Source organism: Nicotiana tabacum, chromosome 11 (assembly GCF_000715075.1).
Source record: "Nicotiana tabacum cultivar K326 chromosome 11, ASM71507v2, whole genome shotgun sequence".
Taxonomy (NCBI): Eukaryota; Viridiplantae; Streptophyta; class Magnoliopsida; order Solanales; family Solanaceae; genus Nicotiana; species Nicotiana tabacum.
The window spans coordinates 29731547-29754545 of NC_134090.1; the positions used below are offsets into that span (position 1 = coordinate 29731547).

Sequence of the window (22999 nt, forward strand, 5' to 3'; positions counted from 1 at the left end):
GATTTTCCCTTAGGATTTGAGTATTCTATGCTGATTGTAGTTTGTGTACGCGAGGTGACAAGTGCGTGCTTGGACTTAATTGTGGAAAATTGGCCTTTTAAGGTTCGTCGGTCCTTATATTCACTAAGTAGGAAGTTGTTCTTGCTATGATTAAGTTTCCTATTTACTAGTTTCAACTCTACATGCTTAAATTAGAAATAATTGCTTTAGGATTCACTCTTATTGCCTATTTGACTTAGCTGAAGATTTTACCTCTTCTATTGGCCTGCTATCTTTTCATAACTGCTTATCTTTATTTGAAATTATCATCATCTTATCCTACAGTTGTTTAGTCTTAATTGAGGTTATGATTACCTTTCCGTTGTCTATCTTTAATTAAATTGTTGAATATTCTTCGTAATTGCCCAACCTTAAAAGAAGTCTAGATATCCTATGTTTTAGTTGACTTGCTCTTATTTGGAACTGTATATTGTGGATCGTTGTGGCATATTAGTTCCTTCCTTGTTGAGCTGTTCTTTATACGCCTAACATTCTTTACTGTGGTTATTCCTTGTGAATGAGTTCTACCGTTTCTTTGTGATTTAAAGTTCTTGAGTTGATTTACTTGTCGTACTTTATTTTATTGTCATTGTTGCTGTTGTACTTGTTGTGGTGATGCACGAGGTTTTTGCCATACTGTAATTGTTATCTCTGTTGGCTGCGCTGCGTATTTACTTTGGGACTACGGAACGGTATTTCGGGAGATCCCCCAACACTACATATTTACTTTGGGACTACGGAACGGTGTTTCGGGAGATCCCTTTGCACATTTACGTTTGGGACTACGAGACGGTATCCTAAGAGATCCCATGTTGTTATATCTGTGTTCTGAGCTGTTGTTCTTCTATGCTTACATTCTGGTAAACATTCTACGTGTTATCTGTTCTTTTCCTTATGCTTATTAGCTGGTATGACCTATGTTAGGACACTTGCACAAGCATACACGTAGCTAAGCACCCTTATCAGATAGAGAGTTTCTTGATATTGCTAAGTATAGATGCATACCCTTATTTACTTGCCTTCCATGTGAGAATGGCTCTATTTGGAACCTGAGTCGTCAATGCGATTATGAGGTATGATGAGGGCACAGGATGCCAAGTGTTTGGGTTTAGGTATTGAGACCCGTATTGTATGATTATGTGATGAGGTGTCACAGGGTGACTTATATTCGAAGGATATTTATTTGAAAAGATTATATTCAAAAGTTATTTTATTTTGAAAGAACTATGTTTGAAAGATATTTATTTGAAGGAAGTATATTTCGAAATATCTTTATTGGGAAGGATTATATTCTAAAGATTTCTATTCGAAAACTTATGGGTGAAAGATTTATACTTGAAGGATTTGACTAATTGATTGGAGTTTGTTGGCTAAGACCTGATGTAAAAACTGTCGTAGTAGCTGAGTTATTACTCGTCTTTACTGTATTTGTGATTTCGGATTTGGGTTGTGTTCCGTTCACTCTTCTGTGTCCTTATTATGGTGTTTCACTGTTACTTGTTTTTTCCTTCCTTATTGCAATTACTGTATTGTTAGCCATATCGCGTAGTCTTTATGTAGAAATCATGCACTGTTGTCTTTATACTTATACTTCTTCAATTTATTAGACCAGGAGTTGTCTTGACTGTTCCATATCACTACTTCACCGAGGTTAGTCTTGATACTTACTGGGCACCGCTGTGGTGTGCTGATTCTATGTTTCTGTACATTTTTGTACAGATCCAAGTATTGGATCACTAGTAGTTGTTCGGACCGTTGCTGTGGAGACTCAAGGTAAACCTGTTGCTGCGTTTGCAGGCTTCGGAGTCACCTTCTTATTTTGTGTTTACATTGTTTACTCTTATTTTGAGATAGTTGTATTTTAGAAGTTGTAGCAAACTCTGTAGAGCTTATATCTTATACCATCGGTTTTGGGAATTGTAAATTTTGTGGAGATTTCCCTTTCAAATTGTTAGATGTTCTTCTATTATTGTTGTTATTCTGAAAATGTTAGGCTTACCTAATCCCTAACACTAGGTGCCATCACGATACCCAAACAGAGGGAAAGTTGGGTCATGACAGTATAATTGGCCACACATATCTTAGTTATGCCATATGAGAGCTAACATATATCGTTTAAAAGAAGGATGTGATATTAGGATCCAGCTGGGGTTAGAGTATCCCAAAACGGTGGATTGATTGTTAGCATTAGCTGACATTTTCGAAGGATATTACAAATGTGATTGTAGTTCTCCTTGTGAGACATCAGGTATGCACTCTAGAATAAGTACAGTTAGATATGAATACTAGAATGTTCAGAAAATTCAGAAGATAGGCACTGGAATCCTAGAAGGGATAAATATTTACCTTAGTATGGCTCCCGTCCATAACAAAGAGAGAATGTTAGGTGACCCGATAAGGCAGTGGATGGAGCAACGGGAGCTAAAAGCGAAAGAATGTTTTCTTGAAGTTTTCGGAATTAGGATATAGATAGAAGTATTACCAGGAGAATAAGAAGAGAGTAAATGAAGCATTATGAGTAAGATGTGATAAATGGTTGCAATACAAGAAAAATCCTTATCTGTGACCAACGTTTAGGGGCGAGTTAATAATCCTGTCTCTAAAAGTATATGTATTTGGACGAAATTATATTGTAGTTCTTAATGCTGTATTTTATTGCGAAGGTACTAAATCTGGTCCCTAAAAAAATTAGTAACTGGTCCCAAATTATAATTGAGGGGCCATGAGCGGGAGAGAATACCTCCAAATATAATACTAAAATAATAAAAAAATATTATTTTTTAAAAAAATAGGCGCCAAAACTAATGTACTAAAATTTAACATCCTTAAAATTAAAGAAACTTTCTGTTTTCCCAAAACACAACTACTCTGCCCTAGTCTCTAATAAACACAAAGCAACCCTGCCTCCCTATCCATCTCTCAAATCTGTGTTTTCTCAAAGCAAAGGTTGCAAATTTGTTGGTTCGTGAATCGCAGGTCTACCCTAGTTTTCAACCTCGCTCATTTGTGAATCCCAGGTATGCCTCCTCTTCTGAGTTGCTCTTTTTCTTATCTAAGTGGAATTCGCTTTATTGCTTTGGTGTATTCGACTTTTTCTTCTCCTTCTTCTCTAACATTAAATTGGTAAAAAGTTTCATAATTTCGTTTCTTTTTTGTATAACCAATAAAAAGATTATTGGGTTGGGATTCCTAATTTGATAATTTGATTTCTCTGAAGTATATTCATGTTTATAGCGTATTGTGTGTCTGAAGAATTAATCTTCAAACAAGGGAAAGGTATATTCATATTTGTTCATGTTTGTAGTTCGGGGGAAGGTATATGGCAAGGAGTTGCAAGAAAAATGCAAAAAGAGATTAGCCTAATTTATTGCTCGGTGGAAGATTAATCCTCGGGGAATAGTGTGAGGGTAGGGTCACATGGGGAAGATTGGGACAACTATCTACAGATGGTAGAGGTTGAGTCTCGACGGTAAAGTAGTAGTAGTTTAATGTACTGGAAAGCCATTAGTTTCTCTTCTTTTCTTTTGTTATGGATATGGTTAGGGATTTAAGATAGATATTTGGCAGGATTTGACCCAATTGGTTAATATTCATACCCAATCCATCGTGTGACCTTACTATATTCACTCTAGAAATTGAGATAAAAAGAGTTCGAGGTAGGAACAAGTGAAAAGAAGTTGCATCACTTGAAGTCAGACAAAAGCTGAAAGTAACCTTTTACAACAATCGAATAGTTGGAACAAATAGCAAACTGTTCTGAAGGCACTTGGGCAGAATAGTTCGTGACCGCAATATGTGTCCGTTGGGAGTATCATCGTAGAATGATATTAAACAAGAAAAGTTGAATTACATGTGGGCAGCTATTGAGGTAACAAATGTAGTTAAGAGTATGCATGTGCATTTTGAGTCGCATGTATAATGGTATTATTTGCGCTGTTGAGAGGAAGACCATAGGTGTAGTTTGGTGTGGTTGCAAACTTTTTATTCATAGAGTGTACTATTCTTATTAGAACCTGCTTAATATTTTGCTGGTGTCTGGTGCTTAATATAGCGCTAAATTAATTAAGCTTCCCATATATATGCAGGCTGCAAAAAAAAAACCATACCTGAACTTGATATGAATTTATATATTATTGTTAAATTATTCAAAGAAACTGCATAAATGTTTTTGCTTATGACTGTGTATAGATTTTTTAATTGTGATTTCAGTTTCTATTAATGGAGTACTTTTCTTTTCTTGTTGAAATGTGTCCACAGTTGGAATAAAGTTAGAAAATAAACAAATTATGCATCGAAGGGCATAACGAGCTGTCTTTATGAACCTACAATTGTTTTTCACTTTCACTAGTTAAATTTTCCACCACAACTTCTTGAGTTAGCTAAGAATTCTTAATAAAAATTATCATATATTTGCATGTTACCATCACATTCAAATCACTATACAATTCTAATGATGTTGATGATCTTTGATTTCTTTGTGACTGCAATTTCTTTTTTTTTCCTTTATCTATAACATGCGTTATTTGTAACAGTGCATTATTTATCTTGTGATGCATTAACTCAACCAATATTTTGATTATTGTAGGATAATTTTGAGAGTGTTGACATGAATGATCATCGTGATCATATCTTGGGATGGATGAAAGAGTTATGGAATAAATGGAGAGGATACTTGCACGCAAAATATGTGAAGAATAAGCCAATCCAACAAGCTCTTAGGAGTATTCCAAAGGGAGTAGACAAGAAAGAATGAGAGTGGTTAGTAAAGGAATATTTTTCTTCAGAAAGTTTTCAGATATGCTCAATAATTTAATAGTCTATTTCGCCAAAGCATCTGTAGTTTGATTCCCTTTCCTAGCACCAGATATATTTTTTCCGCTATATTTGGAATCAAACCTAAGTATACTATTTAAGTTTATTACAATAATTATATTTAAGTATATTGTTTCACAAAGGCGAGAAGCAATAGGAATGCAGCAAACCGAGCTAAGTTGAACATGCTTCACCATGTTGTTAGTAAGCCTATTCGAGAGATAATTTATCAAAAGGTATTATCATAAAATCTCTATTTTCCTAGAAATATTTACGAGGTATTTTTTGACATATTTTCCTTTTATGTAAAGGGCGGGAAAGATGGCAATCCACTAGATTTGGCAACAATTTTCTTTGAGACTCGTAAGAAAAATAACAAGCTTGTTGAACCTGAAGCAATTGAAAAACATGTATGTTTTGTAAATTGAATATGTAAATTACTTGAAATTTTATTGGTTCTGATATAAAATATTTTTTCATATGTTTTGTAGGCTCAGATTGAAGAAATAGTTCAATCGGATCCATCTTTACCTAGCATAGAGATAGTAGAAAATATTGTGGACCTCAAACCCGTAGCCATGTATTTGGCTTTGGGGGTGGAGTAAAGGCGAAAGACTTGAAAGGTGACACTTCTTCAAAGGCTCAATTACTGTCCGTGCTACGTTCAATTAGAGAGAAAAATAAATCTTTGAATGAGGAAAACAAATCCTTACAAGATCGATTGCCTACCTTAGAAGATGAGATGAAAGAAATGAGGAAAATAAAGGAATTCTTTGCTGCTCAACAATCACATGTCTCTCCTTCGACATCGTTCGTTTCAACTGAATGACTACTACTTTTGTCTGCTGACCAAGTTAGTAACAATATTTGCTTACATGATATTTTAAGCTTAAGGTGTTTCTGTCTATATTTGCTTACATGATATTTTGTTGGTATTTGTACCTTGATGCTTGTTTATTATCGTCTGTGAAGTGTTCTGATCTCTTTCTCGTTATATTTGCAATTTTTCTTAGATTTGATTGGTGAACCTGTTATCACTTGATTTATGTGAAGGGAGTTTGACTCTCTTAGTTCCTGACATCTTTACTCTTATGCTGCTGTTTCTTTAGCTTATAGGGTGAAATAGGTGATATTTAGTTCTTTGTGTTACTGTTACCTTTAAAGAACTGTTGGTTTTAGGTCAAAGTTTGTGTCTTTTTTAGGGATTTGAATGATGAAGGAAACTTGGAATTTTTTATTGTTAGTGAAGAGTATGTTTTTATTGGTGTTGGGAGTTTTGTGTGTTTCTGGTTTTGATCATGCTGATAATTTCTTAATAGATTGTGGATCAAATAAGGATACTAATGTTGGTAATAGGGTATTTATGGCTGATAAATCAGCTGTTAAGTTTCTTTCAACTTCATAACATATATTTGCTGATACCCCTTCAAATTCTATTACAAAAGCTGATGATTCACCTCTTTATCAAATTGCTAGAATTTTCACTCAACAATTTAGCTATAAGTTTCCAATCATCCAAGTCGGTAGGCATTGGATCTGCCATTATTTTTATCCATTTGTTTACCAAGATTATGATATGAGCAAAGCAACTTTCTCTGTTTCCACTCAACAGAATATTCTTCTTGGCAATTTCACTCCCAAAAATGTTACCGTCAAAGAATTTTCTATTTTCAGTATACATTCTAAGACTTGTTCCTTGAGTGAAGTGGTGACTTTGGTTCTGAATCTGACAGATTTGTATAATAACATGTGAATGATAAACAGAAAAACTACAAATCACCAGCGATAATAAATAGATGAAATAATAAGAGAGAAAAAAGGACTATGTATAAACAGTGGTAAATCTTCATTCTTTAGATGCTTGAGAGTTATAACATATAACTGATTAAGCTAAAACTTTCATATTCCTTATAAGATCTTTAATCATTAGTACTATGTCATAATGTGGTTCTATGTCATATTTGATGTTGTGTTCGGAGTTATTTTACAGTTAGGGCACATGTACTTTGACATCAGTTACTTTTCTTTGGCGAGTTCCACAATCTGAAAAAGAAACTTGCATTTCCATCTTTCAATTCTCAAGAATTATCTTTCTTCTTTATATTATTATGTTCTGTTATGGCTATGTATTGTAAGAAATGTAATAAATACCTTCTTTCCTATCTGATAGAAGACAAAAAAGAAGAAATCTTTAATTTTTCATCACTCTAAAAATGATGTATACTTATTTGATCAAGGTTCGCAGCTTAGCTGAGGAAGGAACTAAGAGAGTCGAACTTCATTTTTGTTAAAATATGTCACATGGGCTAATTCTGAAGTTACTTCCTTTGTTTCTTAGTATGACCATAATTTTTAAGGGAATTTGACATACTCTCTTGAATGGTAAATCCCGAGTTACCGTACTGGGATTTATCGAACCGAAGTTTGATTTGTCGTTAGACAATCATATAAATTGTATTGTACTATTGCTGTTGACAAGCTTGAGGTGTTTGAATTGAGAATATGAGTTATCAGCAAAAACTCGTTTGAAACAAGATTGAGGTTTGATTTCTGCATTTAGATAACAGGAATGTTTCTTTTGTTGCTTTTTCCTGTTTTGTTTTTGAACTTTTTGGAAGATCTTTGCTATGAATATGGAAATGGCTACTGTGAGGAAAGTAGCTATAGTGAGCTTAACTGCAAGCTTCAAACTTTCCTTGTTCTCCATTTAAAGATTCACTTTGATTCTCTGATTCTTCTTTCCCTTTTGCATATTGCTTTTTACTGTGCAATTTGAAATCCAAGTCTCCAGAACTTTTCTAATTAATTTTTTTATATTCCTGTAGCCTTGTTGATATTGTTGGATAACACCTGATGAATTTAAACTGGTTTTGGGGTAAGCGGTTTCACCATTGCTAGTGTAAATTTACATATATCGTTTTACCAATAGTTATTCATCGTCTTTTTAAAATTTTGTACTTACAGATTTTGAAAATTGAAGCTACAATCAAGATTCGAGTTTGGAAGATACACAAGCTCATTATTATTTTGCTAGGAATATTATATAAAACTTGATATCATATTCTAGCTCAAGATGTTAGCCAAGTTTTTTTGTTAAGGTGTTGAGCAAATATTAAAACTAATATCATGAGATGTTAACATTGTAATTAATAATTTTATTTATATATTATATATATTACCTTTTTATACTTAGTTTTTTCAATAGCAATTTAATATTTTTTGAATAATAGATCATAAATACGGTCGTTAAAGTTACTACAATTAATTTAAATAGAGACCAGTGCTGCTCGTCTCTAAAAGATAAATTATGACTAATTAAATGATGGTTGCTAAAACTATTTAACGACCGAAAAATATTTATTTTCCATAATATAGTTATCGTCTATTAGAGAAGAGAATAGTGGTCGCTAAAACCATTTAACAATGGAAAAATATTTTTTTTCATAATATATTAATCATCTACTGGGACGAGATATGTGGTCTCTAAAAGTATTTAACGACCGGATTTTGGGTCCGTCTTTAAAAACATTTAGCGACCAGGTTTCTCAACTCGTCGTTGTTGACTTTTAGCGGCGGAAGCTATTACGATGGGTTGCGATCCGTTTTTTCCCGTTGCAATTGGTGTATTAGGAGAAGATTCGGATTTTTAGGGACCAGGTTTCCCTTCTTTAAAGGTCGTTTTTCTTGTAGTGTTGATAACGGTAAATCAAAATATGACAGGATGACACAGTCTATAGTCAAGTGAAGGAAAAGACAAGAGGTGACAGACCTTGAGACAATAAAAGAATATAGGCCAAAAGTCATATCCTCCTTTAGAGAAATGAGTTGGTGACTTCAACGTGATTACCTGAGGGAAAAGTTAGACCACCGGAGTAATAGAAATTAGTATGAACTAGAGAACAATATAAATTGAACACGAACTAGGGATCGAAGCATTTGATAATAGTCGGCATCTTGAGAATTTCAAAGATTGCATTCCGACAATAATAGAATGAACAACAAAAGAGTAACATTTGAAGGTCACTCAGGAAGACGCTTCCCTAAAGCAAGCACTGTGAGCAGAGTTTATCTTAAGGGACTAAGTGTGCCAGTTACACTAGGTGTAACCCTCGTGCGTAGAAATTCAGTTATCCTTGGTACAAAAGGGTTACCACCGGGTGAGTAGGATGTCAGTGAAAATGTGAAAAACACCAAAGATGATGAGGTAACTATGAAATAGTAAATGAAGAATGCGGTAAAAAGGTAAACAGAATGAGATTGCATTTACTGAGATTGTATAGATATGTCACGACTCCTGAACGATATGCAAGAACGACGCTGGTAAGAGGCAGTAAGGGTTCCATCACTAGATGTTATTGATAAATAAGTGCAAATAAACATTTGATACATAAGGAGCCAGTGTGAGGGGTAAGTTAAGACAAAAGGACATAACCCAAGAGAGATTACACAAAATATAAATATGAGAATGGACCAACAAGTAGTTAGTAGTTGATTCTGGAAGAGTCTAGTTATGGCTAGACAAGAGGATATAGATAAATTAACAGATCATGCAAGGTAAACGTAGTGAAACCCAACGTAGGGAATTCAATCTCGTAGATATGATGACATTGTGATCCTTGAGAAATATTCAGATAGGAGTTGGGGTAGTTAAAGATACCGTATAAGTGTTACGAAATAAAAGAAAGTGCCACTGGGGAGATAGTCAAAATTTCAGTTCAGAAGCAACCCTACGAGCACAAGGGCGCGAAGGTAAGTAACTAAGGATAATTATAGACGAGTGAGATCATCAAAAATTCCTTTGGGTATAAAATGTAGTAAGCTTGCAGCTTTACAATAGTCAGAAGTTCTCCCTATGTACTACAACGAAAGACCAGCTGATTAAATAAGGAAGAAGGCTTCAACCTAACCATACTAACTTGAAGAAGAAATGGTCTTGTAACAACAGTCCCACTACAACATTGTATGCACTCCATAAGAAAGTGACACCTATCGTGGCTAATGAATGGAAAAAAAAAACAAAGGTGATGTTTGAGATCATATGAGGTACAGGAAATTCTAGTATTCGTGGGCAATAAGACAAGCCAAGTATTCATGCAATAAGTGGAAAAACGACTAGGAAAAGTAATTGCTTATGTTTAAAAGCAACTGAGTAGGCACGAAAGGAAATCTATGGTGCTATCTAGCTAAAAGAAGGTTGCGAGTAGTATGAATAGATATGTTTAAATCGCAAGCTAAAGTATGGTAGAGAAACAAGGTTTTAGGTAGATAGGAGTAAGGATAAGAAAAGGTGACTGAGAAGGTGACAAGAATAGTAAGGCATCAGAATTAAACCCATCAAAACAAGAGAGGTGATGGTTTTCGTAAGTTATAGAAATCTCTATATAGCCAGAATGAATTCGCAAGAGTCTAAGACTAGGAGAAATTAGGAGAGATGAAATGTTGCCCTGGTAATAGAATAAGAGTGTAATTATGATAGATAAGAGGATGACATTTATGCCTTAGATTGAGTAATGATTTAAAGAAATGAATTTCATGAATTGCACAGGATTAGAATACCCTCATAAAATGAATCACGTTGGGATGCTATGAAATACGATTATTGAAGTATAGTCTAGATGGATCAGGAAAATCACTTCAAATATTCCCCGATGCGACGTGAGTCCTAGTGACAATGTATTACGTAAGAGGTTTCAAGTTATCAGTGGTAGATTATAGATCAACATTAAGATGAATCACCAATAGATGTATAAAGTTCCAAATTATGAGATGAGATTAGGCTGTCATTCTTGAGATGAATAGTAATGAGGAAGAATTAAAGGACTTAGATTTATACATATAGGATAAGCGGTAAGAGCGTAACCTAGAGTTAGGTAGTAAACCTCGATAATAATAAATTGAAGTAAGTGTTATGGTATAGTATGACCTACCTAGATGCAGTAAAGCCATAAGGATAGATAACCGAGGCTACGAAACAAGATATATCAATAATCGTAAATTTGCCAAAGTACCAAGCGAAAGACTTCAGTATACCTATAGATGCCTAGAGGGACAACTTGTCATAGTTCTATATATATTCACAATGTGAGGCCTATATATTGGCTAAAAGAAGAAGGAAAAAGGATATAAGAGTCGCACAAGAACAAAGTCGTAGTGGCTGCATGACAGAAGGTATCAACATTTACGAGATTGGAAGAATTCCGACCACATGTCGTGGTATGAGAAAGGGTCCTAAAGGGGGAGGGGGAGAGGAATTCCCTGGCCTTTGAATTTATTCATAGAACAGTTGTCTAGATGAAAAGGACAATATTAAAGTATTCGTAAAAGCAATAGATTATGAAACTGATAAGCACATCAGTCAACATTCGAGGACGAATGTTCCAAAGGGGGTAATGATACTACACCCCGTGTTTTCATACATGAGAGTACATTGTAAGTCAATTGATGTAAGATCGAAAATGAGATCGTCGTTAAAAGTACATAAAGTAAGTTAATCATGTTACCTTAGAGATTACAAATATTTAAGATCATGAATAACTAGTACCAAGAGGGTTGGAAAAATTAGACGCTAAATGAATTGAAGAAAATAAGTTTTGTCAAAAGTCAACAAGTTTGGAATGTTATAACATGTACTTTTGGGGTGAGGCTAGGGTGCTTAACATGATAATAAGTTATATTATGAGTTATTTTATTCGTATGATAGTCTTATGTTACATTTCGAAGTCAAGCGAGTTGTGGAACAAAAATTGGCAAAGGTCATCATAAGTTACATTCATAAATGTGCTAAAAATTAGGTCAAATGTAGCTAAGCTTTTTATTATCATTACAGTAACTATAGTTACACAATAGATAATTAATTAGTGTTAATAAGAACTATAGTCAGTACCATACGAGTCTGCATGTTACTTTTAACGAATAAACATAGTGTGCTAGTTAATGTGACGTAACAACCTGCACATTATGACAAAATAACTACTAATAAACATGATTTATGATTTACATTCAATATTGAAATTGTAACGGCATTAGAATTATTGGGTATAAATAATGCAATCTGGATATCTAATGGCGGGACTTTTTTTAATCGTAATTGGACGAAGAAGACGAAATCATGATTTGATTGAAAAAACTTCTTTCTTTCTTAAACTTCATTATATTCAAAATTTGTCTCCTTTCCTTTTTCTCTGAAAATACTAATATTTATTCGTATATTTATTTTGTATGTCAAACCATGGGAAGCAAATATGGATATCTCACAAAGCAAACTTGGATCAAAATTTAATTGTAAAATTAATTGTTTAATTGATTCATGTACGAACATACAATATTCAAAGAGACAAAATATTTATCTCATTTAAGTTTGTGTAAGGAAAATATTACCACAATTTCTGGTAGTAGTAATTTAATTGAACACTCTAGAAGAGCTACTATAATTCTGCCTATAGGAACAATATTTATCATAGATAATGCAATATTCTCCTCCAAGTCCAGAAGGAACTTGTTGAGTTTTAAAGATATCCGCCAAAATGAATATCATATTGAGACAATAGATGAGAATAATCTTAAATATCTCATCGTTGCCAAGAATGTCTCTGGCCGAAAAAGGGTTATTGAGAAGTTCACATCTTTGTCTTGGGCATTGGACAAGAATAAGTGAAATTGAGGCATGTTCCATCGTAAACCAAAAGGTTAGTAATTCAATACTTTTGTACTTTGACATGATCGATTGGGACACGCTGGATCAATTATGATGAGACGAATTATAGAAAACTCAAATGGGCATCCATTAAAGAATTTAAATATTCTTTTAACTAATGAATTTTCTTGCGCATCTTATTATCAAGGCAAGTTAAAATTATTAGACCATCCCCAACAAAGGTTGGGATTGAGTCCCCTGCATTTTTGGAACGTATACAAGGGGATATTTGTGAACTTATTCACCCACCTTGTAAATCGTTTAGATATTTTATGGTCTTAATGTTACGACCTGACCGGTCGTCCTAATATACTTGGTACTACAGGATTATCCACATATCAAATTGAAGCTCTACGAGTCTAGTTTCCAACGCATTAAACCTTTGGTCAATACGACATCGGAGCAGAGAGATATTTGTATTGTCGCAAGAGTGCGCCAAACAGCTCTCTATGGGCCCCATGTAGGCGGTTGAGATATATTGATATATATATATATATATATATAAGACGCCTCAACCCCGTTTTAGCTCATTCATTTTCAGTATATTCAGACCCTATTAACCTAAAAACACTCTCTCAAGGTTCTCTCATGATCCAAGACCCAAATAAAGGACAAACAACACAAATCAAGTGTCGGGAATCCCGTCGCGCTACTAAGTTTCTTGTTCTTCTTGTTGTTGCTGATTTTTGGGTGGTTCCAGCTCGTCTGGAAGGTTGTTTTAAGTATTTTAAGTTATGTAAAATAATTTCTCAAGTTCTTAATATCAACCCTAGGTGATTTCAAGTCTTCCAAAGTGATTCTAGTGCCGAAAAACCCGAATTGATTGCTAGTTTCGCTTCTTTGTTCTTGTGGTTGCGTTGGAAGGAGATTTCGTGGTGTTGTAAGCCCAAATTGGAGTTTTTCTAATTATTTAAAGGTAATGAACCTCTTACTCTACATGTAATTAAGCTTATCCAAGTTACGGCTAAGTCGTTGAAGCTAGAACTTGTGAGATATCGATCGAAAGGCTTGTTAGTTATGTTGTTGATTGTTGGACTGTTTAGGAGGTGTTCTTTCAGTGTTTCATGGCTGTAAAATTTATGGAATAACCTGAGTATGCCGTGTTTTTATTATCAACAATTTTCTGAATATAAAGAAGAGGGAAAGGGTTCAAAATATTGTGTTACTAGACATGAATTGAGCTTGCGGCTCAGCGTGTTATTGTGTTTTTTGTGTTCCATATAGCTACTGGTTGTTGTTTAGGCTGTTTTGTTGACTTTTAGTAACTTATGGGATGTAGTAAAAATAGTTAAGGTGCTGTCCATTTTCTTGTAGAATATTAGTTTCGAAATATGAGAGTTAGAACGCTTATGTAATAACGACGAAGTCGATTTACTCATAGTTGACATAAGAAGATTATATTGAGCTTGGTTGATGATTGGAGAGAAGATTGAAAAGGGTATGTTAAGACACCTCCTTCTTTCTTTTGGCATGATCTAAGTGAAATGAACGTAAACGATATGCTATTTCATAATAGATCTACTCCTAGCAACTAAGGCTGTCCATGTTGTTCTTTCCTTATAAAGTTATTCTAAGCAAGTATGTATGATACTTGAATCATATGAGGTTCATATTGATGGTATGGATGTCCATACTGTTGATCGAAGGTGCAATGACCATACATCACTCCAAAAGGTTTAGAATGTGATCTAATGAGTCCAACATACATGATATATATGTATCTATTTTATTCTACCGAGCCACGCTATAGTCGGTCGGGTACGACACCTATTGTGCAACAACTGATTAGTTGGATTTACCGAGCTCCACGTGGCCGGGTACAATTTTACGAGCCTTATGATGGCCAGGTACGTTTTTACCGAGTCCTATTCGAGGCCAGGTATGATATGATGATGATAATGCCCACAGAGACGTATGTTTTTAAAAGTTTATGTATATATATGCATCATGCATTTCATATCAGTCGCCCTTAGAGGCACTCACATGTTAAAGGTTGTATCTTCTCTATCTCTCTTTACATTACCGTTCTTATGTAGGCTTTCCTGCCTTACATACTTGATACTTTATTTGTGCAGATGTCCCTTTTGCCTGGGGATGCTGCGCTTCATGCCCGCAGGTCCCGATAGACATGTTGACAATCCTTCTAGTAGGCTATCAGCTCAGCGGAAGGTGTTGGTGCAGTCCACTTGCTCAGGAGTTGCTTATTTGGTCAGTATGCTTTGGATATGTATTTATTGGTATGACAAGGCCCTGCCCCGACCTTTATGACGTTTATGTACCCATAGAGGCTTGTAGATCGATGTCATGTATGTCGCGCCCCCTTTTTCCTCGCGAAATCCGGGTTTCGACATTTCGGGACAACTCCTTTCCTTTTGGAATTGAGTAAGTGATTTGAAGAGTCGCCACCTAACGGATTAAGGGGTGTCAGGGCACCTAGAACAATTAACTCATGAAACCAGTTTACATTACTAGAGATTGGGTAATGGCTCAAAATTACCTCGAGGGGAAGGTATTAGGCACCCCTCGAGGTCCACAACAATGGGTCTTGGCCAAACTCAATTATGCAAATTAGTCTATAGAGGAAAGGTTAACAATTTAAAACAAATAGACAATTACTTTAAAACAAGAATTAAAGGGGTCCTACGTTTTTTAGCCTATAGGATCATTTCCAGCAATACTTGGTAACTTTCCCTAAATTGGGGTGTTACGCATAACATTAGCGCACATGTCATCATCTCCTTTACTACCTTGTCACTATCTTTCAGTTGTTACCTAAGCGTTCTAATAGCTTCTAATGCGTACCTTATGCGTGCACTACCCATCCCTTACCTATAGTCCTGGAGGTGTTTAAGACTTCTATTTTGGATAGATCTAGACTCACCTACATTGCTTAAAAAATGAGAAAACTAAGCGACAAACAAAATTCAGATAAGACTATCATGTAAGGAGCAAATAAAGGGGGCTCATGTTAACCTCCACAAATAGCCAACCAATGCACGTAATTCAAACAAACAATGTTTTATAGTTTAAGGTCCTATAGGAAGGATATCTAGATGAGCATGAACAGAATACATAACAGCTTTATTAAAGCGGGCAGTAATATCTATCTGTTTGCCTACTAATTTTTGTTACTATTCTGAATTGGGCGTGTTTCAAGCAGCAAGAAATCACAATTTTTATAGATCCAGAATTCTTAATTACCCTACAGGCTTGCCTAAGTGGAGACCAGAACAGAATCCTAAAACTATTAATTAACGACTACAGTTTATTAACCGGTGATTGATTTTAACAGGAAGATTTCATCTTTTTAGATTCTATAGGCATGGTTTTTAAGTGCTTAAACTGATTATAAGCATTATTTCCTATAGATATGATATCTAAACACAGAAACTGATTTTTTACACTTACTTCCTATAGGCATGATGTCTAAGTGTCAAGACTGATTTTATATGTATTCCCTATATGCATGATATCTAAGTGTTGAAACTATTTTTACGCTTATTTCTTATAGGCATGGTATCTAAGCAGTTAAAGGCATTAACCAATTGCCAAGCGAGTTCAATAAAGAAGATCCTAGAGATATGATCTCTAATGCACACATGGGGTTTGAAAAATATGGTTCTTGATGCAAATTGATAAACTGGCTAGAAGCAGGACTTCTAGGATGCAAAGTGAAAATTCGGGATTACAAATAACGAGATAAGTCCTATAGGCATGGTTTATAATGACATAAAGAATCACCACAACAACCTATAGGCATGATTTGTACCCAAACCCAACAAAGATATATAAAAATCCCTCCCCAGCTTTTACTAATAACCCCATATCTATTATTACAAGGATTATTACATTATTACAGACCATTATGAATAAATTACATAATGAAAAAAAATCATTATACTATAGAGAGCCTTGGCAGGCCCAATGTTAACCTGGAAGCTAGGCCTTCAAGCAAGTCTGATGTCCACAGGTAGTTCATAACACACAAATGTGCTTCTGGTGTGTCAAAGTTCCCAAGGGCATTAAGGATCCCGGGCAATGCTCATACCAGAACCTTTTCAAAGAAGCACTTTGTAAAGAGTTTGGAAGACCAGCCCTAGTATGTCAGAGTTCAGATGAGTTTCATGGACCCTATGTAGTGCTCACACTGAGGGTGGTAGGACCCTAGATAACTAAGAGTAGAAGTTTGGAAATAGTATATAAGGGTAGGGGACAATTTTAGAAAGAAAGCAGTGTGATTTTTCAGAAGTGAACAGAAACAGAACAGAACCATATTCCAGCAGATTGGTTCAGATATAGATACAAACAATTAAACAATCACAACAAAACAGGAACACTTGAATCATAGACAGAACTGACCACACTCATTCATAATGTCACAACCCTAGTTCACCAACCGTGAACATGTGATGACGGCACCTAGTCTCCGTGACCAGGTAAGCCTAACACTTGCGAAAATATAATAATTGCGGAAAAATAGAATACCATATTTAATTATGTAAAAAGGAAATTGTACTGAATGCCGCTCGGCATATACGACTCAATATCTCAAGACTAGAACAATCCCAAAACCCGGAAACTCACGGGAAAACACAGGCTACAGAAATGTATAGTGAGGCTCCAAACTCCAGAATATCTAACAAACGGAAGGAAAGAGAACTAAATACTAAAGATAGAATAAAGAGGGAGACTCATCGGTCTGCGGACATAGCAGATCTACCTCGAAGTCTCCCTAGTCCTCCTGCCTCATCGATAGTGCGCCTGAGTAGAGGTACCTGGATCTGCACATGAAAAACATGCGCAGAAGAGGCGTGAGCACACCACAGTGGTACTCAGTAAGTGCCAAGCCTAACCTCGGTTGGGTAGTGACGAGGAAGGTCAGAGCCCTACTGAGGTTATATAAAATATAAAGATGGCAGGATAAGATAAGCAGTGCAATTGAGAACCTACAGTAAGAATCTATGCAGGATAATAAGAGTACAATAACGGAAACAATGATGAAAGCAAACCATAAGGAAAGTAACCGGGGATCTCTAAGTATCCCGAGGATCTCTTAGTATCCTCGACATGTACTAGGGATCTCTTGGTATCCCGAGGATCTCTCGGTATCCTCAATATAAGCCAGGGATCTCTTGGTATTCCGAGGATCTCTTGGTATCCTCAATATGTACTAGGGATCTCTTGGTATCCCGAGGATCTCTCGGTATCCTCAATATAAGCCAGGGATCTCTTGGTATCCCGAGGATCTCTTGGTATCCTCAATATATGTGCGGAGGATCTCCCGGGAATCTAACCCATAGTCCCAAAGTAAATGTGCAGGGGGAATCTCCTGGGAATCTAACCCGTAGTCCCAAAGTATATGTGCAGGGGGAATCTCCCGGGAATCTAACTCGTAGTCCCAATTTAAAACACAGAGCATCTACACAAGAATATTAAATTAAACGCTAATTTCGTACCAAGTAAACATTTACTTCTAGCCTAACATGCTTAACGTAATGCAATTTAGGCAATTTAAGCAAATAGGTAGTTAAGTCAACTAAACATGCCTTTCTAGACTAGTAACATGCTAAATTCACAAGTAGAATAAAACAAGAAAAAGAACTCAATTGAAATACTCAAGGAAAAACCGGATTTTCAACAATTAGCTCAAGTACGCGCTCGTCACCTCACGTACAGGGCATTTCAATTATCAAATATAGCACATCCTAAGGGGAAAAGTCCCCCACACAAGGTTAGACAAGCCACTTACCTGGAACCGGTTCAAAATCAATTAGAAACCATGCTTTTGCCACGAGTATCCGACTACAAACGGCCCAAATCTAATCAATTCAATTGCATATCGTAAATATCATCTCAACCAAATGATCCTATGTTTTAATTCAAAGCTAATACGCGAAATTATGGAAAATGACCAAAACGCCCCTCGGGCCCACATCTCAGAATCGGTAAAAAATTATATTCTCAGAAACCTTGCACTCTCACCAGTCTAACCATATGAAAATTATACAATTCCGACACTATTTGGTCCTTTAAATCATCATTTTACATTTTTGAAAGGTTTCACAATTTTCTTCCCAAATTCCCTCTCAAATCACGAATTAAATGATGAATTTAGTGTTAGATTCATGTATTCTAGCCAAATCTGAGTTAAAATCACTTACCCCGATGAATTTCTTGAAAAACCTTCGAAAAATCGCCAAAATCCGAGCTCTCTAGGTCAAAATATTAAATAAAACCCAAAATCTCGTATTTATAGGTACTCCTCAGGTATCAGCTACTGCGGGCCACACCAAAACTCATGCGGTCCGCGCAAGCCAGTGCGATCCGCACAAAGGCAACGTGCGGCTGCACGTTAGTGAAGTTCAGAGAAGCTGCCAAACCCATTCATGCGACCGCACCACAACTTTGTGCGGTCTGCGCCAGTCTTCATGCGGCCGCATTCCGTCTTTGTGCGGGCCGCACAACACTCACCACGGGCGCACCTATTTTTGTGCGGACCGCATGGGTGAGTTCTAGGGCCTGCAACCCCTGTAGACCTGCTACAGCTATGATTTTTGCACTAAAACATCCCGGAACCTACCCAGAACTCCCGGAACTTCAAACCAATTATACCAACACATCCTATGACATCGTTCAAACTTGATCAACACTTCGGAATGCTTATAACAACATCAAATCACCAATTTCACATAGGATTCAAGCCTAAGAACTCCAAGAACTCTTAAATTATGTTTTCGATCAAAAACAGTATCAAATCTCGTCCGAAAGACCTGAAATTTTGCACACACATCCCAAATGACATGACAGAGCTACTTAAACTTCCGAAATTCCATTCCGACCCTCGGATAAAAATCTCACTATCGGACCGGAAACTTAAAAAATTCAAACTTCGGCATTTCAAGCCTAAATTAGCTATGGACCTCCAAAACACATTCCGAACATGCTCCCAACCCCACATTCTCCTAACGGAGCTAACGGAACCGTCGAATTTAAATTCCGAGGCTATCTCCCCACTGTTCCGACTTCGCTCAACTTTCTAACACTTAAGCTCTCATTTAGGGACTAAGTGTCCCAAAACTCCTCGAAACTCAAAACCGAGCATCTCGACAAATCACATTAGCAGAAATAAACTTGGGAAAATCAATTAATAGGGGTTTGGGACGTAAATTCTAAAAACGACCGACCGAGTCATTACATCCTCCCACACTTAAACATTCGTTCGTCCTCGAACGAGCATAAAGAACATACCCAAAGTAGTGAAAAGATGAGGGTAATGGCTGCGCATATCCTGCTCGGTCTCCCAGGTCGCCTCCTCGACCGGCTGGCCCCGCCACTGAACCTTTACCGAAGAAATGTTCTTTGACCTCAACTTTCTAACTTGCCTGTCCAATATTGCCACTGGCTCCTCAACATAGGATAGATCCTTGTCCAACCAGACTGAACTGAAATCCAACACGTGCGACGGGTCACTGTGATACCTCTGGAGCATCGATACATGAAATACTGGATGCACTCCTGCCAAGCTGGGAGGTAAGGCAAGCTCATAAGCAACCTCCCCAACTCGCCTCAATATCTCAAAAGGGCCAATAAACCTCATACTCAACTTCCCTTTCTTCCCAAATCTCATAACGCCCTTCATAGGAGAAACCCGAAGCAAAATCCTCTCACCAACCATATAGGAAACATCACGAACTTTCCGATCCGCATAACTCTTCTGTCTGGACTGGGCTGTACGGAGTCTGTCTTGAATCACCTTAACCTTTTCCAAGGCACCCTGAACTAAGTCTGTGCCCAATAATCTAGCCTCGCCCGGCTCAAACCAACCCACCAGAGATCTACATCATCTCCCATATAAAGCCTCATACGGTGCCATCTGAATACTGGACTGATAGCTGTTGTTGTAAGCAAACTCCGCCAATGGCAAGAACTGATCCCAAGACCCTCCAAACTCAATCACACACGCGCGGAGCATATCCTCAAAAATCTAAATAGTGCGCTCGAACTGTCTGTCCGTCTGAGGGTGAAATGCTGTACTCAACTCTACCCGAGTACCTAACTCATGTTGAACGGCTCTCTAGAACCGTGATGTGAACTGAGTACCTCTATCTGAAATGATGGAAACCGGGATACCATGCAGACGAACAATCTCCCGGATATAGATCTCCGCCAACCGCTCTGAGGAATAAGTAGTACACACAGGAATAAAGTGAGCGGACTTGGTCAGCCGATCCACAATCACCCAAATAGCATCGAACTTTCTCAAAGTCTGTGGGAGCCCAACTACAAAGTTCATGGTGATCTGCTCCCACTTCCACTCCGGAATCTCTATCTGTTGAAGTAACCCACCTGGTCTCTGGTGCTCACACTTCACCTGCTGACAATTGAGGCACCAAGCTACAAATCCAACTATATCCTTCTTCATCCGCCTCCACCAATAGTGCTGCCTCAAATCCTGATATATCTTCGGGGCATCTGGATAAATAGAATACCGCGAGCTATGAGCCTCCTCCAATATCAACTCCCGAATACCATCAACATTGGGTACACAGACCCGACCCTGCATCCTCAATACCCCATCATCACCAATAGTCACATCTCTGGCATCACCGTGCTGAACCTTGTCCTTGAGGACAAGAAAATGAGGGTCATCATACTGCCGCTCCCTAATACGGTCAAAAAAGGAAGACCGAGAAACCACACAAGCTAGGACTCGACTGGGCTTCGAAAGGTCCAATCTCACAAACTGGCTGACTAAGGCCTGAACATCCATTGCCATAAGTCTTTCTGCACTGCTTCTACTTTCTTTAGATCCACCCGAATACCCTCACTCGATACCACGTGGCCTAAGAATGCCACGGAATACAACCAGAACTCACATTTTGAAACTTTGCATAAATTTTCTTTTCACTTAGAGCCTGAAGTACTGTCCTCAGGTGTTGTTCATGATCTTCCCGACTCTGGGAATACACCGGAATGTCATCAATAAAGACAATGACAAAAGAGTCAAGATATGGACGAAATACACTGTGCGTCAAATGCTTAAAAGCTGTTGGGGCATTGGTCAGCCCAAATGACATAACAAGGAACTCATACTGACCATACCGAGTCCTGAAAGAAGTCTTCGGGATATCTGGCTCCCGGATCTTCAACTGATGGAAACCTGAGCGCATGTCAATCTTAGAAAACATCTGTGCGCCCTGAAGCTGGTCAAATAAATCATCAATACGAGGCAAAGGATAACAGTTCTTCACTGTAGCTTTGCTCAACTGTCGATAATCAATACACATACGCATAGAAGCACCCTTTTTTTCTTTACCAACAAAACAGGAGCACCCCAAGGCGATACACTGGGCCGAATAAAACCCTTACCAAGCAAATTCCTGTAACTGATCCTTCAACTTAACTGAAGGTTTCACCTCATCCTTAGTCCATAACCTTAAGACAGGACCCAAACTTCAAAATCTGCGATTCGTCATAGGATCCGAATTCCACATCATCACACTGCATTAGTCTTATTTCAACACACTTAAACTTTTAATAATGCTTAAATACTTCGAAATTATTCCTCCGGGTTGTTACATTCTCCCCCACTTAGGGTCATTCATCCTCAAATACACGACGTAGCTTATCTCTTTCTTCGCACATCTTAAGGTCTCAAATTTTCTAACTTCCAATTTTTATTTTTATTTTAAATTTCGGTAGAGCCTCCCATGTATTTGGGCCTATCCACCTGCCAGAGTAACACCAAAACAACTACTAACAACACATCCACAACCCAATGAAACACCACAATGTATATATTAATAACACTAATCTCATCATTATAAGCATCACATTATCATGCTGATATCTGGACATGAAACACATCATCTGTATGCTAATAACCATGTCTCTGGCCATAATAGTTGTTCATAAATCACAACATTGCCAATTAACCTTATGTTAACAATCATCTTATTTCAGACCTCCACTTTACTCACAACGAGGCATTGAGACCTCATAATTACTTACCCAAATTAACGAGTCACATTTAACGCCACATGGACGCTCATCTCATAGGCTAAAGCTCAACGTTTACAACACAAAAAAAAATGGTTGAATATGAACAAAAAATATACAAGAATTGTCAAATAAGCCCAATAGGCATGACTCCCATTTAAAATATAGTACCAAAAATTTTAATTTCATAAAAGGAGAATTTTAAACACATAAACCTTTCACTACCAGGACCTTGTCCTTATATAACATCCACCGCAGCTTGTAGCTCGGTTTAAAATATTTCACATTATATAATTATTTGAGGATATCACCCTCAACTCTGAATCACAAGTATTTGCACATTGTGCCAACTGAAATTTTTCATTTCCTTTCTTTCTTCTTTCCAATAAATTTCGTCAAAGAAAATCACAACATATAATGATAGGGATAGCTATCTCCATATAATAGCCCAGCGTG

At 36.9% G+C, this 22999-nt stretch overlaps 1 protein-coding gene across 3 annotated transcripts; it reads left to right on the forward strand.

The window, feature by feature from the left end:
* The first annotated feature begins 2899 nt into the window (after positions 1-2899).
* LOC107787522 (uncharacterized) lies at positions 2900-8034 on the forward strand. Of its 3 annotated transcripts, XM_075224954.1 has the most exons (7): positions 2900-3056; positions 4625-4797; positions 4995-5087; positions 5163-5261; positions 5343-5704; positions 7677-7726; positions 7816-8034. In XM_075224954.1, the coding sequence occupies exons 2-5, from the start codon at positions 4789-4791 to the stop codon at positions 5454-5456; spliced, it is 315 nt and encodes a 104-aa protein (XP_075081055.1). In that variant the 5' UTR covers positions 2900-3056; positions 4625-4788; the 3' UTR covers positions 5457-5704; positions 7677-7726; positions 7816-8034. The 3 variants fall into 3 exon arrangements, 1 of the variants encoding a protein (XP_075081055.1); XR_001648435.2 differs by lacking the exon at positions 4995-5087; XR_001648434.2 differs by lacking the exons at positions 4995-5087; positions 5163-5261.
* Positions 8035-22999: the final 14965 nt, after the last annotated feature.